The sequence below is a fragment of the Microchirus variegatus genome (genome assembly GCF_963457635.1).
Source record: "Microchirus variegatus genome assembly, chromosome: 6".
NCBI lineage: Eukaryota > Metazoa > Chordata > Actinopteri > Pleuronectiformes > Soleidae > Microchirus > Microchirus variegatus.
In genome coordinates, this window is record NC_139807.1 from 12,356,244 (window position 1) to 12,372,864 (window position 16,621).

Consider the following 16,621-nt stretch of genomic DNA (forward strand, 5'->3'; position numbering starts at 1 on the left):
ATAATGTAAAAAAAAAGAGATTTATTTAATAATGTTAATCTTACATAAACATTTTTAAGTGAAATAATTACCGAAATAATACAGATAAAATATATCTAATTATTTACATTATGGAATGTATATGGTTTAAAATCAATTGCCTGACATTTTACGGATTGCGATTGCCTCAATTCATTTCAGCACCACGGAGAGCGCTATACATCCAGGCTGTAACGGATAGATTAAGTACGTTGATATGCTGTTTGACGCAAATGTGTAGCTGAATTCCGTAACTGCTGCGGTTTTTTCTATTTGTAATTTCGTAAACAAATAAATAAATATATGAACAGTGTTTATCGTTACGGTGACAACTGTGGCGGCTACTTTAATCGTTTTGTTTCTAAGGTCCACTCGACTTGTATGCATTATTACAGAAACATCTACAACTCAATATGTAAATAAAGATGGTAGGACATTATGATTATCTTACATTTTGAATTAGATCTTATTAAAAATGTAACGTGTTATGCAAGTTAGCCATAAATGTTAAGGTACTAAATCACTTGCCACTTGACACGTACAGTCAGCACCACAGTGAGCGTTTTCCCGTTCGTGGACACAAGAGTGGATTCACAGTCAATAGGAATTGTCATATTCCCACAGAGATTATTACATATGCCGGTATTTGGTTTGCTTAGCATCCAAGTCTATACATGAAAGACACATGCACGTATTGGTATTGTAAATTATGTATGCCTCTTACCGTATCTTTATTAGGTAAAGTCTGAGTCCTGGTATACGTGTCTCCTCCGTTTATACTGATCAGTTCCGCATCTACAGGTGGATACGGGCCGGGGAAAACCACTACGTCACTCTTGAGCGTGTCTGAACTGAAGCAGACGTCATACTGCTGAGTAGCTTTAGAGTAAGACCAGCTCCCGTCAGGGTGGGTGGTGATCATGGGGGCGCTGTACCTGCTGAAACTGCTGTCTGTCCTGTGGCATTTGACAGCTATTAAACTGATGAGGCTGAGCAGAAAGATGGCTGACACCGACACAATGGCGATCAGCAGATACAGGTTTAGTGAAGTGAAGCTCTCGTCCTTTATGGGCACATGTCTGAACTGAGTCTGGATGTCAGCTGAGCTTTCAACCACCATCACCTCTATAGACACAGTAGCTGACCGAGAGGGTTCTCCGCTATCAGAAACCAGCACCACCAAGGGGTGAGTTTTCAGGTCATTGTCACTCATTCTCCTCTTAGTCTTGATTTCCCCGGTGCTGGTTCCGATCCGGAAGAGGTTGTTTCCTTTGGGCTCAGAGAGGTGATAAGAAAGCAGCGCGTTGTATCCAGAGTCTGCGTCTACAGCCCTGATCTTTGCCACAATGTGTCCCGCTTCAACATTATAGGGGATGCTCTCACTGTTAACGGAGCCGTGCTCAGAATAGGGCGCGAGAATCACGGGACTGTTGTCATTTTCATCCAGGATAAAAACGTTGACTGTCACGTTGCTGCTGAGCGGAGGAACACCAGAGTCTGTGGCCTGAACTCTGAACTGAAACGTTTTTAACTCCTCAAAGTTAAAAGACTGTAGACTGGTTATATCTCCAGTCTCTGAGTTGATGTTTATCGCTGAAGCTATGTTTGACATCTTGGGTGATGTATTAAGTAAGTGATACGTTGATTTTGCGTTTTCATTCAAGTCTGAATCTAACGTCGTCAGTACATGCATTGTGGTTCCGACTGGACTGTTCTCTTTCACATAGACATTAATCTGAGGCTGCGAGAACATTGGGGGATTATCATTGACATCGGAAACGTGAATAGTAATGATGCTCGTGCTGGACAAAGAGGGAGTTCCATCATCTGTCGCTGTAATTGACACATTATATTGAGAAACAGTCTCTCTGTCCAGCTGCCCGTCAACTAACAAAGAATAGTAGTGTTTGTAGTTAGAGTTTAGCTTAAAGGGGACAGAACCGGCTAATTTACAGTTTGTCTGGCCATTTTTGCCCCCGTCTTTGTCAGTGATGGTCACCATAGCGACAGCTGTGCCTATTTCTGCGTCTTCTTTTACAGGTGTCATAAGTGATGACACAGAAATTTCCGGAGCATTGTCATTGACATCAATAACTTCGACTAAAACTTTGCAATGTGCACTTCGAGGAGGAGTGCCCTTATCGCGTGCTTGAACACGAATCTCGAAAGCTTGATTTTCCTCAAAATCAATATTGCCTTTAATCGTTATTTCTCCAGTATTCTCATTCAGGGCAAATTTATCCTCTGGACTTAAACGCCCCCTCTCTGTAAACGAGTATACAAGTTGACCATTAACACCGTCGTCTGCATCAGTGGCTGTCAGTGTTAATAACGATGTGCCAATATTTGCATTTTCAGCCACTTGTACTTTGTAGAGCAGCTTACTGAACACGGGTGAATTATCGTTTACATCCAGTACATTGATTCTTATCTGTAACGTCCCCGTTTTGGCAGGTTTCCCACCATCTATCGCAGTCAGCGTAAGTTCAATGATATCCTGCTTTTCTCGATCTAATACTTTTTGCAACACTAACTCGGCAGACACACTCTGGTCACCGATGCTCTGTATATCCAAAGAAAAATATTCATTCTGGTTTAATTTATACGTCTTTACCATGTTTGCCCCAATGTCTGCGTCATGAGCAATCGGCAGCGGGTGCCTCTCCCCGACATATGAGGACTCAGACATATCAATTGCGCTTATTTCTTCAAGAAAAGAGGGCGCATTGTCATTAATATCATTAACCACCACTTCAACGCGATGGAGGCTGCGAGGGTTACTCAATATGGCCTCAATATTTAAAGAGCATTTCAACACATTAGGACAAAGCTCTTCTCGATCTATCCTCTCGTTAACGAAAAGCACCCCCGTTTCATGGTTGATGTCCAAATAGTGTTTGCTGTATCCAGATGTAATCTGAAGACCCGCGGATTCCAGCTGCTGCACTTTGAGATTTAAATCCTTAGCGAGATTTCCCACCGCCGTCCCTTTGTCCACCTCCTCTGAGATCGTATAGGAGATCTGTGCCACGGACCAGTCGCAGACACAAAGCAGAGTGAAAAGCAGCATCCGAATGTTATCCCATTGTTCACGAGCAGCCATCGCTGTTCAGGGAAAAAAAAACCGACCAATCTTGGTTTCTCCCTTTGGTCCGGTCACGGATAAATGCGTTAATGTATCCACCCTGTCTTAGGTCCCTCTCTCTCTCGCTGTGGCTTTACTCGACTGTACGCTATCCCCACAAAGCACTCCCAGCTGATGACGTTTTCATGTTTTGTCATAACTAGAGGAGGAGTTTCTCAACATTGAACACACAATTTTTGAACGGTCTGTAGCGCCATCTCGTGGCACAGTTGTATACAGGACGAACGTCTATATAAAAACATCAACAGTCCAGAAAAAATAATTCGGTAAGAGCTGTATTTAACTGTCCAATCATGTGTTGAGCATCTTGACCTTTGACAAATACAGTATAACGTATTATTTATATAAATATCATTTCCTTTGGTCTATGTTTTTTTTGTTAATCATTTGTCTTATTTTTATTACTGGACACGAGAACACAGACTCTAACATGCGAAATATGAGCAACATTGAGAGCTCCTGAATCGCACAGCAAAGAGAAACAGAATAAGACGGTGGTTTCAAAACCATGGACAGCGTCACAGTGCAGTTTGAATGCACCTCAAGTCACTGCTCAGGTTATTGTATTGAACGGCATCCATTAAGGCATCTGAACTTAAACCATAAACCACACATCCGCCAACTTCCCAGTTAAAAGGTCTCTACACGACTGTACATTAGAGACAGATGGACTATAAACATTTGTTTGCCACCACTCTCAGTTAAATTGTACTATGTAAGAGGTGCACACAAATCCATGTCATTGTTTAAAGACCAACTTGGTGCAAGACATAAGATTAAGCCATTAATTAAAATGTCTGAAGCTTACCGTGTCTTTGTTAGGTAAAGTCTGAGTCCTGGTATACGTGTCTCCTCCGTTTATACTGATCAGTTCCGCATCTACAGGTGGATACGGGCCGGGGAAAACCACTACGTCACTCTTGAGCGTGTCTGAACTGAAACAGACGTCATACTGCTGAGTAGCTTTAGAGTAAGACCAGCTCCCGTCAGGGTGGGTGGTGATCATGGGGGCGCTGTACCTGCTGAAACTGCTGTCTGTCCTGTGGCATTTGACAGCTATTAAACTGATGAGGCTGAGCAGAAAGATGGCTGACACCGACACAATGGCGATCAGAAGATACAAGTTTAGTGAAGTGAAGCTCTCGTCCTTTATGGGCACATGTCTGAACTGAGTCTGGATGTCAGCTGAACTTTCAACCACCATCACCTCTATAGACACAGTAGCTGACAGAGAGGGTTCTCCGCTATCAGAAACCAGCACCACCAAGGGGTGAGTTTTCAGGTCATTGTCACTCATTCTCCTCTTAGTCTTGATTTCCCCGGTGCTGGTTCCGATCCGGAAGAGGTTGTTTCCTTTGGGCTCAGAGAGGTGATAAGAAAGCAGCGCGTTGTATCCAGAGTCTGCGTCTACAGCCCTGATCTTTGCCACAATGTGTCCCGCTTCAACATTATAGGGGATGCTCTCACTGTTAACGGAGCCGTGCTCAGAATAGGGCGCAAGAATCACGGGACTGTTGTCATTTTCATCCAGAATAAAAACGTTCAATGTCACGTTGCTGCTGAGCGGAGGAACACCAGAGTCTGTGGCCTGAACTTTGAACTGAAACGTTTTTAACTCCTCAAAGTTAAAAGACTGTAGACTGATTATATCTCCAGTCTCCGAGTTGATGTTTATCGCTGAAGCTATGTTTGACATCTTGGGTGATGTATTAAGTAAGTGATACGATGATTTTGCGTTTTCATTCAAGTCTGAATCTAACGTCGTCAGTACATGCATTGTGATTCCGACTGGACTGTTCTCTTTCACATAGACATTGATCTGAGGCTGCGAGAACATTGGGGGATTATCATTGACATCGGAAACGTGAATAGTAATGATGCTCGTGCTGGACAAAGAGGGAGTTCCATCATCTGTCGCTGTAATTGACACATTATAATGAGAAACAGTCTCTCTGTCCAGCTGCCCGTCAACTAACAACGAATAGTAGTGTTTGTAGTTAGATTTTAGCTTAAAGGGGACAGAACCGGCTAATTTACAGTTTGTCTGGCCATTTTTGCCCCCGTCTTTGTCAGTGATGGTCACCATAGCGACAGCTGTGCCTATTTCTGCGTCTTCTTTTACAGGTGTCATAAGTGATGACACAGAAATTTCGGGAGCATTGTCATTGACATCAATAACTTCGACTAAAACTTTGCAATGTGCACTTCGAGGAGGAGTGCCTTTATCGCGTGCTTGAACACGAATCTCGAAAGCCTGGTTTTCCTCAAAATCAATATTGCCTTTAATCGTTATTTCTCCAGTATTCTCATTCAGGGCAAATTTATCCTCTGGACTTAAACGCCCCCTCTCTGTAAACGAGTATACAAGTTGACCATTAACACCGTCGTCTGCATCAGTGGCTGTCAGTGTTAATAACGATGTGCCAATATTTGCATTTTCAGCCACTTGTACTTTGTAGAGCAGCTTACTGAACACGGGTGAATTATCGTTTACATCCAGTACATTGATTCTTATCTGTAACGTCCCCGTTTTGGCAGGTTTCCCACCATCTATCGCAGTCAGCGTAAGTTCAATGATATCCTGCTTTTCTCGATCTAATACTTTTTGCAACACTAACTCGGCAGACACACTCTGGTCACCGATGCTCTGTATATCCAAAGAAAAGTATTCATTCTGGTTTAATTTATACGTATTTACCTTGTTTGTCCCAATGTCTGCGTCATGAGCAATCGGCAGCGGATGCCTCTCCCCGACATATGAAGACTCATACATATCAATTGCGCTTATTTCTTCAAGAAAAGAGGGCGCATTATCATTAATATCATTAACCACCACTTCAACGCGATGGAGGCTGCGAGGGTTACTCGATATGGCCTCAATATTTAAAGAGCATTTCAACACATTAGGACAAAGCTCTTCTCGATCTATCCTCTCGTTAACGAAAAGCACCCCCGTTTCATGGTTGATGTCCAAATAGTGTTTGCTGTATCCAGATGTAATCTGAAGACCCGCGGATTCCAGCTGCTGCACTTTGAGATTTAAATCCTTAGCGAGATTTCCCACCGCCGTCCCTTTGTCCACCTCCTCTGAGATCGTATAGGAGATCTGTGCCACGGACCAGTCGCAGACACAAAGCAGAGTGAAAAGCAGCATCCGAATGTTATCCCATTGTTCACGAGCAGCCATCGCTGTTCAGGGAAAAAACCCGACCAATCTTGGTTTCTCCCTTTGGTCTGGTCACGGATAAATGCGTTAGTGTATCCACCCTGTCTTAGGTCCCTCTCTCTCTCGCTGTGGCTTTACTCGACTGTACGCTATCCCCACAAAGCACTCCCAGCTGATGACGTTTTCATGTTTTGTCATAACTAGAGGAGGAGTTTCTCAACATTGAACACACGATTTTTGAACGGTCTGTAGCGCCATCTCGTGGCACAGTTGTATACAGGCAGAGCGTCTATATAAAAACATCAACAGTCCAGAAAAAATATTCGTGAATTCGGGAAGAGCTGTAATTAACTGTCAAATCATCATGTTGAGTATCTTGACCTTTGAAAAATATAGTATTATAATGTATTATTGTTATTAATATTATTTCCTACGGTCTCTATGTTTTTTGTCAATCATTTGTCTTATTATTATTACTGGACACGAGAACACAGAATCTAACATGCAAATTAAGAGCAACATTGAGAACTCCTGAATCGCACAGCAAAGAGAAGCAGAAAAAAACCCAGTGGTTTCAAAACCATGGACAGCGTCACAGTGCAGTTTGAATGCACCTCAAGTCACTGCTCAAGTCATTGTATTGAACGGCATCCATTAACGCATCTGAACTTAAACCATAAACCACACACACATCCGCCAACTTCCCAGTTAAAACGTCTCTACACTACTGTACATTAGAGACAGATGGACTGTAAACATTTCTTTGCCACCACTCTCAGTTAAATTGTACTATGTAAGAGCTGCACACAAATATATGTTATGGAAAGGTGATTAGTAATACATGTCATTGTTTAAAGACCAACTTGGTGCAAAAAATAAGATTAAGCCATTAATTAAAATATCTGAAGCTTACCGTGTCTTTGTTAGGTAAAGTCTGAGTCCTGGTATACGTGTCTCCTCCGTTAATACTGATCAGCTCCGCATCTACAGGTGGATACGGTGTGGGGAAAACCACTACGTCACTCTTGAGCGTGTCTGAACTAAAACAGACGTCATACTGCTGAGTAGCTTTAGAGTAAGACCAGCTCCCGTCAGGGTGGGTGGTGATCATGGGGGCGCTGTACCTGCTGAAACTGTTGTCTGTCCTGTGGCATTTGACAGCTATTAAACTGATGAGGCTGAGCAGAAAGATGGCTGACACCGACACAATGGCGATCAGTAGATAAAAGTTTAGTGAAGTGAAGCTCTCGTCCTTTATGGGCACATGTCTGAACTGAGTCTGGATGTCAGCTGAACTTTCAACCACCATCACCTCTATAGACACAGTAGCTGACAGGGAGGGTTCTCCGCTGTCAGAAACCAGCACCACCAAGGGGTGAGATTTCAGGTCATTGTCACTCATTCTCCTCTTAGTCTTGATTTCCCCGGTGCTGGTTCCGATCCGGAAGAGGTTGTTTCCTTTGAGCTCAGAGAGGTGATAAGAAAGCAGCGCGTTGTATCCAGAGTCTGCGTCTACAGCCCTGATCTTTGCCACAATGTGTCCCGCTTCAACATTATAGGGGATGCTCTCACTGTTAACGGAGCCGTGCTCAGAATAGGGCGCAAGAATCACGGGACTGTTGTCATTTTCATCCAGAATAAAAACGTTTACTGTCACGTTGCTGCTGAGCGGAGGAACACCAGAGTCTGTGGCCTGAACTTTGAACTGAAACGTTTTTAACTCCTCAAAGTTAAAAGACTGTAGACTGTTTATATCTCCAGTCTCTGAGTTTATATTAATCATAGCTGATAGCGGCACTACGTTATCACTGACTAATGAGTAGCTCACTACACCATTTTCACCAATGTCAATATCAGCTGCAGATATTGCTTTCAAGACCGTGCCAGCTGGACTATTTTCGTCAACATACATATTAATGACACTCTCTGAAAACAGGGGCATGTTGTCATTGACATCAGAAACCTGAATTTTAACCACGTTTTTATTTGAAAGAGGAGGACTACCTTCATCTGTTGCTTTGATAGTGATATTATAGTTGGAAATCTGTTCCCTGTCCAGAGCTGCACTAATTACTAAAGAATAATAATTTTTATAATTCGTCTCTAATTTAAATGGGACATCATTCAATATTTCACATTTTACTTCACCATTTTTGCCCCCATCGCTGTCGAGAACTGAAACAAGTGCAACCACAGTACCTATTTCAGCGTCCTCCCTGACGGAACTCAGCAGTGACGTCACTGTAACGTCAGGAGCATTGTCATTTAGGTCCACCACCTCCACTAGTACTTTACACTGGGCTGTTAATGGAGGCTGGCCTTTGTCAGCAGCCTGCACGCGGATTTCAAAGGCAGGATTTGCCTCAAAATCTATTTTCCCTTTGACTGTAAGTTTTCCTGTTTGCGAATCAATTTCAAACATGTCCAAGACATGGTCCTGATCTTTCGAATTCAGAAAATACACAATGTCTTTGTTTGGCCCTTCGTCCGCGTCAGTTGCTGTCACTAACACAACTGTGGTGCCAAGTGGTGCATTTTCTGTAATGCTTGTTTTGTACAGTGTTTTGCTAAAAACTGGAATATTGTCGTTGATATCAAGGACATTAATCAATATCTCGGATGTCCCTGATTTTGGAGGCGTTCCTCCATCTACAGCGGTCAGTATAAGTTTAATTAAAGCCCGCTTTTCTCGGTCTAATGCTTTCTGTAGAACTAACTCGGCGGACACACTCTCTCCTTTGTGCACGTTTAAAGAGAAAAACTCATTGGAATTTAGCCTGTATGTGTGAATACTGTTTTTCCCTATATCTGCGTCGTAGGCCGACAGCACAGGGAATGTAGCTCCCGGCAATACGTTCTCTGCTATGTCGATAGTTTGAGATTTAGCACTGAAAGAGGGCGGATTATCGTTTACATCAAGTATATTCACTTCAATGCGGTACAGTTTCAGAGGATTATTAATCACAGCCTCGACGTTTATCTTGCATTTTGCAGATTTCGCACAGAGCTCCTCTCTGTCTATTCGTTCACTGACGTAGAGAAAACCTGACTTAAAATTTACATCAAAATACTTTCTCTTTGATCCAGCGACGATCTGAAACATACGTGACTCCAAATCGTTGACGTTAATATTCAAATCTTTGGCGAGATTTCCCACAGATGTCCCCGGGTTTACCTCCTCTGACACGGAGTAGGAGAGCTGCCCGGATACCACTCCCCGGTTATACTCCAAGACAACAAGAAGCAGACATATCCAAATAGACGTCTTTCTTCCCGACAGCTGCATAATTCCATATAAAGAGACAAAAGCATAGATCCGTATGTCGAAGCGCCTTCAACTATTAAGACCAAAAACCATTTGACAGAACAAATGTGACACCGTGTTTTCCTTGTTCGCTCTGCCTCTCATTCTAACAAAGCACTGGCAAAAACGATGATCATATGTGGGAGGTCCCTGTACACATCAGCAACATACTCGTGGAGTCATGGTCTATAGTGTCACCTCATGGCCATTTGTCGTAATTACAATGCTTCAACATCTAAAAAAAAATCTAATGTTGATTCATACGTGGCATCATCAGACTTAAAGTAACTCACGAAAGAGGAAAAAGCAAACCCACAACTACTTCACGTTTAGGTCTATGGCGTGGCCTATTGCATTTGCCGCACAATATTTCAGGACCATGGACAGAGCAGAGCATTCAAGTGATGACTCTCTTGGTAAACCAACACAGACATGGAGCAAAATGACTAAAAACAGCTTGAACAATGGTCACTATGAAATATAAAACATTGTGAAAACTAATGTAAAGAGAATCATTTTGGATTAAGGACTGATATTATTTTTTAAACGATCACAGAATAAGGCTTAATACTAAATTTTGATACATGTGAGTGATTAATTGTTCGTGTCTTCCAACTATAGAATTTTTTCACGTCAAAGTAAATTTAAATTGCAAATGATGTCACAAACTGCAACACAGCGTTTGGCAAGTCTAGGATTAGTGATGTGAACTCTAAGGAGGACCATTTATTTGTATACTTGGGATAATCTTACCTTTTCTTTAGTAGGTAATGTCTGAGTCCTGGTATACGTGTCTCCTCCGTTAATACTGATCAGTTCAGCATCTACAGGTGGATATGGTGCCGGAAAAACCACCACGTCACTCTTGAGCGTGTCTGAACTGAAACAGACGTCATACTGCTGAGTAGCTTTAGAGTAAGACCAGCTCCCGTCAGGGTGGGTGGTGATCATGGGGGCGCTGTACCTGCTGAAACTGTTGTCTGTCCTGTGGCATTTGACAGCTATTAAACTGATGAGGCTGAGCAGAAAGATAGCTGACACCGACACAATGGCGATCAGCAAATACAAGTTTAGTGAAGTGAAGCTCTCGTCCTTTATGGGCACATGTCTGAACTGAGTCTGGATGTCAGCTGAGCTTTCAACGACCGCCACCTCTACAGACACAGTAGCTGACAGGGAGGGTTCTCCGCTATCAGAAACCAGCACCACCAAGGGGTGAGTTTTCAGGTCATTGTCACTCATTCTCCTCTTAGTCTTGATTTCCCCGGTGCTGGTTCCGATCCGGAAGAGGTTGTTTCCTTTGGGCTCAGAGAGGTGATAAGAAAGCAGCGCGTTGTATCCAGAGTCTGCGTCTACAGCCCTGATCTTTGCCACAATGTGTCCCGCTTCAGCATTATAGGGGATGCTCTCACTGTTAACGGAGCCGTGCTCAGAATAGGGCGCAAGAATCACGGGACTGTTGTCATTTTCATCCAGGATAAAAACGTTCACTGTCACGTTGCTGCTGAGCGGAGGAACACCAGAGTCTGTGGCCTGAACTTTGAACTGAAACGTTTTTAACTCCTCAAAGTTAAAGGACTGTAGACTGTTTATATCTCCAGTCTCTGAGTTGATGTTCATCATTGTCGAGAGAGGCAGTGAATTACTGTTGTCATGTAAAAATGAAAACCTCACCTGACCATTTTGATCGAAGTCAGCATCAAATGCTGAAACAGTTTTTATAACTGCGCCTACTGGACTGTTTTCTTTCACATAGATGTTCATCATATTTTCTGTGAATATCGGGCTGTTATCATTTACATCTGACACATGTACGGTAATAACACTTGTGCTGGAGAGAGGTGGACTCCCCTCGTCAGTAGCAGTGATGCTGATGTTGTATTGAGACGCACTTTCTCTGTCAAGAGGACCGTCCACCACCAACGAATAGTAATTCTTATAATTGGAGTCTAATTTGAAAGGAACGTTATTTGAAATGTTACATTCCATCATCCCGTTTTTACCTCCATCTTTATCAAATATTGAAACGAGCGCTATAGCTGTTCCAATGGACGCATCCTCTTTCACTGTGTTTAATAGTGATGTAACTGTGATTTCAGGTGCATTGTCATTGATGTCTAAAACTTCAATCAATAATTTAGCATGTGAAGTGAGCGGAGAAGAAGCTCCGTCACTGGCTTGTACTCGAATCTCAAACGCATTATTTTCTTCAAAGTCTATGTTCTTCTTGTTTGTTACAATCCCAGTTTTTTCATCTATAGAAAACACATCGGTTTGTTTTCCTCTGCCTGCTTTACTGATTAAGTAACGCACCTCTCCATTTGAGCCTGTGTCTAAATCTGTAGCATTCAATGTTATAATCGATGTGCCTATTTTTACATTTTCAAACACATTGGCTTTGTATAGACTTTTACTAAATACTGGTGCGTTGTCATTATTATCCAATACATGTATTTTAATGACCATAGTTCCTGACTTAGGAGGAGTTCCCCCATCAATTGCTGTCAATGTGAGTCTAATTACAGACTGTTTTTCTCGGTCTAAAACTTTCTGAAGCACTAATTCAGGCGACATTATCTCCCCTTTATGTATATATAAAGAGAAATGTTCATTTTGACTCAGCTTGTAGGTATTAACAGTGTTTTTCCCGACGTCTTCATCTTCTGCAGGCTGTAGGGGGAATTTGGCCCCTGTAGCTGTGTTCTCGGTTATGTCAATTTCCTGTGACATGCTGAGAAATGATGGTGAATTATCATTCACATCTAAGATTGTAATTTCAATCCGGTACAGTTTTAACGGGTTATTAATAACTGCTTCTACACTGAGTGAACATTTTGTGTCTTCGCCGCATAGTTCCTCTCGATCTATTCTCTCGTTAACGTAGAGGGCACCAGTCTTTAGATTTACCTCGAAATATTTTCTTTTTGATCCAGAAACGATCTGAAACATGCGCGGCTCCAAATCCTGGACGTTGATGTTGAGATCTTTCGCGATATTTCCGACAACAGTCCCCAGATTCACCTCCTCTGACACGGAGTAAGAAAGCTGCCCACTCACCGCTCCCCAGTAACAATCCAGCAGCACGAACAAGAGATAAATCCACACAGAGCTCGTCCTGCTCGGTAAATGCATAATTCCACACGTCGAGAATGAGTGTCTCGACAAAACTCAATCATATATTTACGCTGCTATGTCAATGCCAGAGAAGAAAAATTTGTCGCCATTTTCAAGCTCAAACAACACAACCGTTCTTTGTCGTCCGACCTCTCTTTGTGACAAAGCAGGCAGACACATCGTTCACCGTATCTGGGAGGAGCACTCAGACACCAAAGAGCATGTCCCAATGTGATGGTCTGCAGTGTCCCCAAGTGGACAATTGTCAGAAGTACATGCACAACTAATTAAATGCAACTCGAACTTGAAATGCATCATAATTTCCACATTTGACTAAAATGCTGAAATCAAAAGGAGTTAAACAAGAACGGCGAATTTACTCAGGACTAGTAAAATTGGCATTCCATGACTGAAGTCATGTTCAAACCACTGCTCAATAAAATGATTGATAGTTCAGTTATAGTCTCACAGTGTATTGACAGCAGGTTAAGGAAACACATACACTGACCCCTGTTTACAGTTGAATAAATTGCATGAATGCATATATTTTTTTGTTGGAGGCATTTTGCGGTAACAACTGACAGCTGTTACCAATGATGGTTGCCCTAGTGTTATGAAACGACGTATTGAAAAAAGGTGGCTCTATTTTAAGTTGTGGTAATTGCGAGGAAGGTGTCAAGTTATCTTCAGCACCACGGATAGCGACACACAGAATGTTGACGAAACTTCCGAAATAATTTTTCCGGGAAAACCACATATGATGATGAAAATGAAGCAGAGATGGAAACAATCACTGAATATTGAAAACGGAACCTTGCTCTGGTGCTGGGCCTTTGTTTTCAGTTTTATAGGAAACCCGTATTATAACACCAATAAAACAACCCTATGTTGTATTAATCTAAGAAAATTGTATAACTGAGTATTGTAACAGTTCTCTTACCTTTTCTTTAGTAGGTAAAGTCTGAGTCCTGGTATACGTGTCTCCTCCGTTAATACTGATCAGCTCCGCATCTACAGGTGGATACGGGGCGGGGAAAACCACTACGTCACTCTTGAGCGTGTCTGAACTGAAACAGACGTCATACTGCTGAGTAGCTTTAGAGTAAGACCAGCTCCCGTCAGGGTGGGTGGTGATCATGGGGGCGCTGTACCTGCTGAAACTGCTGTCTGTCCTGTGGCATTTGACAGCTATTAAACTGATGAGGCTGAGCAGAAAGATGGCTGACACCGACACAATGGCGATCAGCAGATACAGGTTTAGTGAAGTGAAGCTCTCGTCCTTTATGGGCACATGTCTGAACTGAGTCTGGATGTCAGCTGAGCTTTCAACCACCATCACCTCTATAGACACAGTAGCTGACAGGGAGGGTTCTCCGCTATCAGAAACCAGCACCACCAAGGGGTGAGTTTTCAGGTCATTGTCACTCATTCTCCTCTTAGTCTTGATTTCCCCGGTGCTGGTTCCGATCCGGAAGAGGTTGTTTCCTTTGGGCTCAGAGAGGTGATAAGAAAGCAGCGCGTTGTATCCAGAGTCTGCGTCTACAGCCCTGATCTTTGCCACAATGTGTCCCGCTTCAACATTATAGGGGATGCTCTCACTGTTAACGGAGCCGTGCTCAGAATAGGGCGCAAGTATCACGGGACTGTTGTCATTTTCATCCAGAATAAAAACGTTCACTGTCACGTTGCTGCTGAGCGGAGGAACACCAGAGTCTGTGGCCTGAACTTTGAACTGAAACGTTTTTAATTCCTCAAAGTTAAAAGACTGTAGACTGATTATATCTCCAGTCTCTGAGTTGATGTTCATCATTGTCGAGAGAGGCAGTGAATTACTGTTGTCATGTAAAAATGAAAACCTCACCTGACCATTTTGATCGACGTCAGCATCAAATGCGGAAACAGTTTTTATAACTGCTCCTACTGGACTGTTTTCTTTCACATAGATGTTGATCATATTTTCTGTGAATATTGGTTTGTTATCATTTACATCTGACACGTGTACGGAAATAACACTTATGCTGGAGAGAGGTGGACTCCCCTCGTCAGTAGCAGTGATGCTGATGTTGTATTGAGACGCGCTTTCTCTGTCAAGAGGACCGTCCACCACCAACGAATAGTAATTCTTATAATTGGAGTCTAATTTGAAAGGAACGTTATTGGAGATTTTACAGTTCATCATCCCGTTTTTACCTCCATCTTTATCAAATACTGAAATCAGCGCGATAGCTGTGCCTATTGATGCATCCTCTTTCACTGTGTTTAAAAGTGATGTAACTCTAATTTCAGGAGCATTGTCATTGATGTCTAAAACTTCAATCAATAATTTAGCATGTGAAGTGAGAGGAGAAGAAGCTCCGTCACTGGCTTGTACTCGAATCTCAAAAGCATTATTTTCTTCAAAGTCGATGTTCTTTTTGTTTGTTACAGTCCCAGTTTTTTCATCTATAGTAAACTGGTCAGTCTGTTTTCCTCGTCCTGCTTCACTGAATGAATACAATACTTGCCCATTTTGGCCTGCGTCTAAATCTGTAGCATTCAGTGTTATTATTGACGTGCCTATTTTAACATTCTCATAGACACTGGTTTTATACAATGTTTGACTGAATACTGGAGGATTATCATTACTATCTAACACGTTTACGATTATTATGATGCTGCCTGATTTAGAAGGAGTTCCTCCATCAATTGCAGTTAGAGTGAGTCTGATAACAGACTGTTTTTCTCTATCTAAAAGTTTTTGGAGCACCAATTCTGTAGTAACACTCTGTCCTTTTTGTGTGGCGAGAGAGAAGTGTTCATTCAGACTCAGCTTGTAGGTATTTACACCATTTTTTCCGACATCTGCATCATGAGCAGGACGAAGCGGAAATTTGGCTCCTACCGCTGTGCTCTCGGTAATGTTAATTACCTGTGACGCAGTGATAAACGATGGTGAATTATCATTTACATCTAAGATTGTAATTTCAACCCGGTACAGTTTTAACGGGTTATTTATAACCGATTCTACACTGAGTGAACATGTTGTGTCTTCGCCGCAGAGTTCCTCTCGATCTATTCTCTCATTGACGTAGAGGGCACCAGTCTTTCGATTTACCTCGAAATATTTTCTCGTTGATCCGGAAACGATCTGAAACATGCGTGACTCCAAATCCTGGACGTTGATGTTGAGATCTTTAGCGATATTTCCGACAACAGTCCCCAGATTCACCTCCTCTGACACGGAGTAAGAGAGCTGCCCACTCACCGCTCCCCAGTAACAATCCAGAAGCACGAACAAGAGATAAATCCACACAGAGCTCGTCTTGCTCGGTAAATGCATAATTCCACACATCGAGAATGAGCATCTAGACAAAACCCAAAAATATACTTGATCCAATATGATGTCAATGCCAGAGAAGAAACGTTCCAAACGAATTCGACATGTTCACGATCAAACAAGAGAACCGTTCTTTGTCGCCCGACCTCTCTTTGTGACAAAGCAGGCAGATGCATCATTCACTGGATCTGGGAGGAGCACCAAGAACAAGACCAAATGTGATGGTCTGCAGTGTCCCCATGTGGACATTTGACAGAAGTACATACCACAACCAATATCACTAAACTAATATCCTATCACTTCCTTGTAGAAATCAATACAACTTTTAAACAATGATTACAAACATTTAAGATCACCAGAATTTAAATTTCATGACTGAATTCGTATTTAAAGCACTGGCCAATAAAATGAATTATAGTTCATTTATCGTATCACACGATACTGACCTCAGGTTCAACAAATAAATACACTTACCCCCGTTTTGCTGTTGAATAACATGCATACATTATTTATTATTTTCTTGTATTTGAAAGAAATCACAGTTGTTACAAAGACGTT

The 16,621-nt window shown here is 42.3% G+C and overlaps 3 protein-coding genes across 3 annotated transcripts in view; all 3 read right to left on the minus strand.

Annotated features, from left to right (window-relative positions):
- pcdh2aa1 (protocadherin 2 alpha a 1) overlaps positions 1-16,621 on the minus strand; it is a gene marked incomplete at its 5' end in the record, with an annotated part of 170,015 nt that overhangs the window by 52,856 nt on the left and 100,538 nt on the right. The window lies entirely within an intron of this gene.
- LOC310928707 (uncharacterized protein) lies at positions 674-12,765 on the minus strand (the record flags this gene model as incomplete). The annotated part of the gene is made up of 6 exons (XM_083891347.1): positions 674-3,123; positions 4,028-4,988; positions 5,862-6,269; positions 7,243-8,255; positions 8,529-8,661; positions 10,372-12,765. 6 exons carry the CDS (start codon positions 12,763-12,765, stop codon positions 674-676), a joined length of 7,359 nt encoding a protein of 2,452 aa, XP_083747473.1.
- LOC310928708 (protocadherin alpha-10-like) lies at positions 13,646-16,078 on the minus strand (the record flags this gene model as incomplete). Its single annotated transcript, XM_083891348.1, has 1 exon — positions 13,646-16,078. One exon carries the CDS (start codon positions 16,076-16,078, stop codon positions 13,646-13,648), a length of 2,433 nt encoding a protein of 810 aa, XP_083747474.1.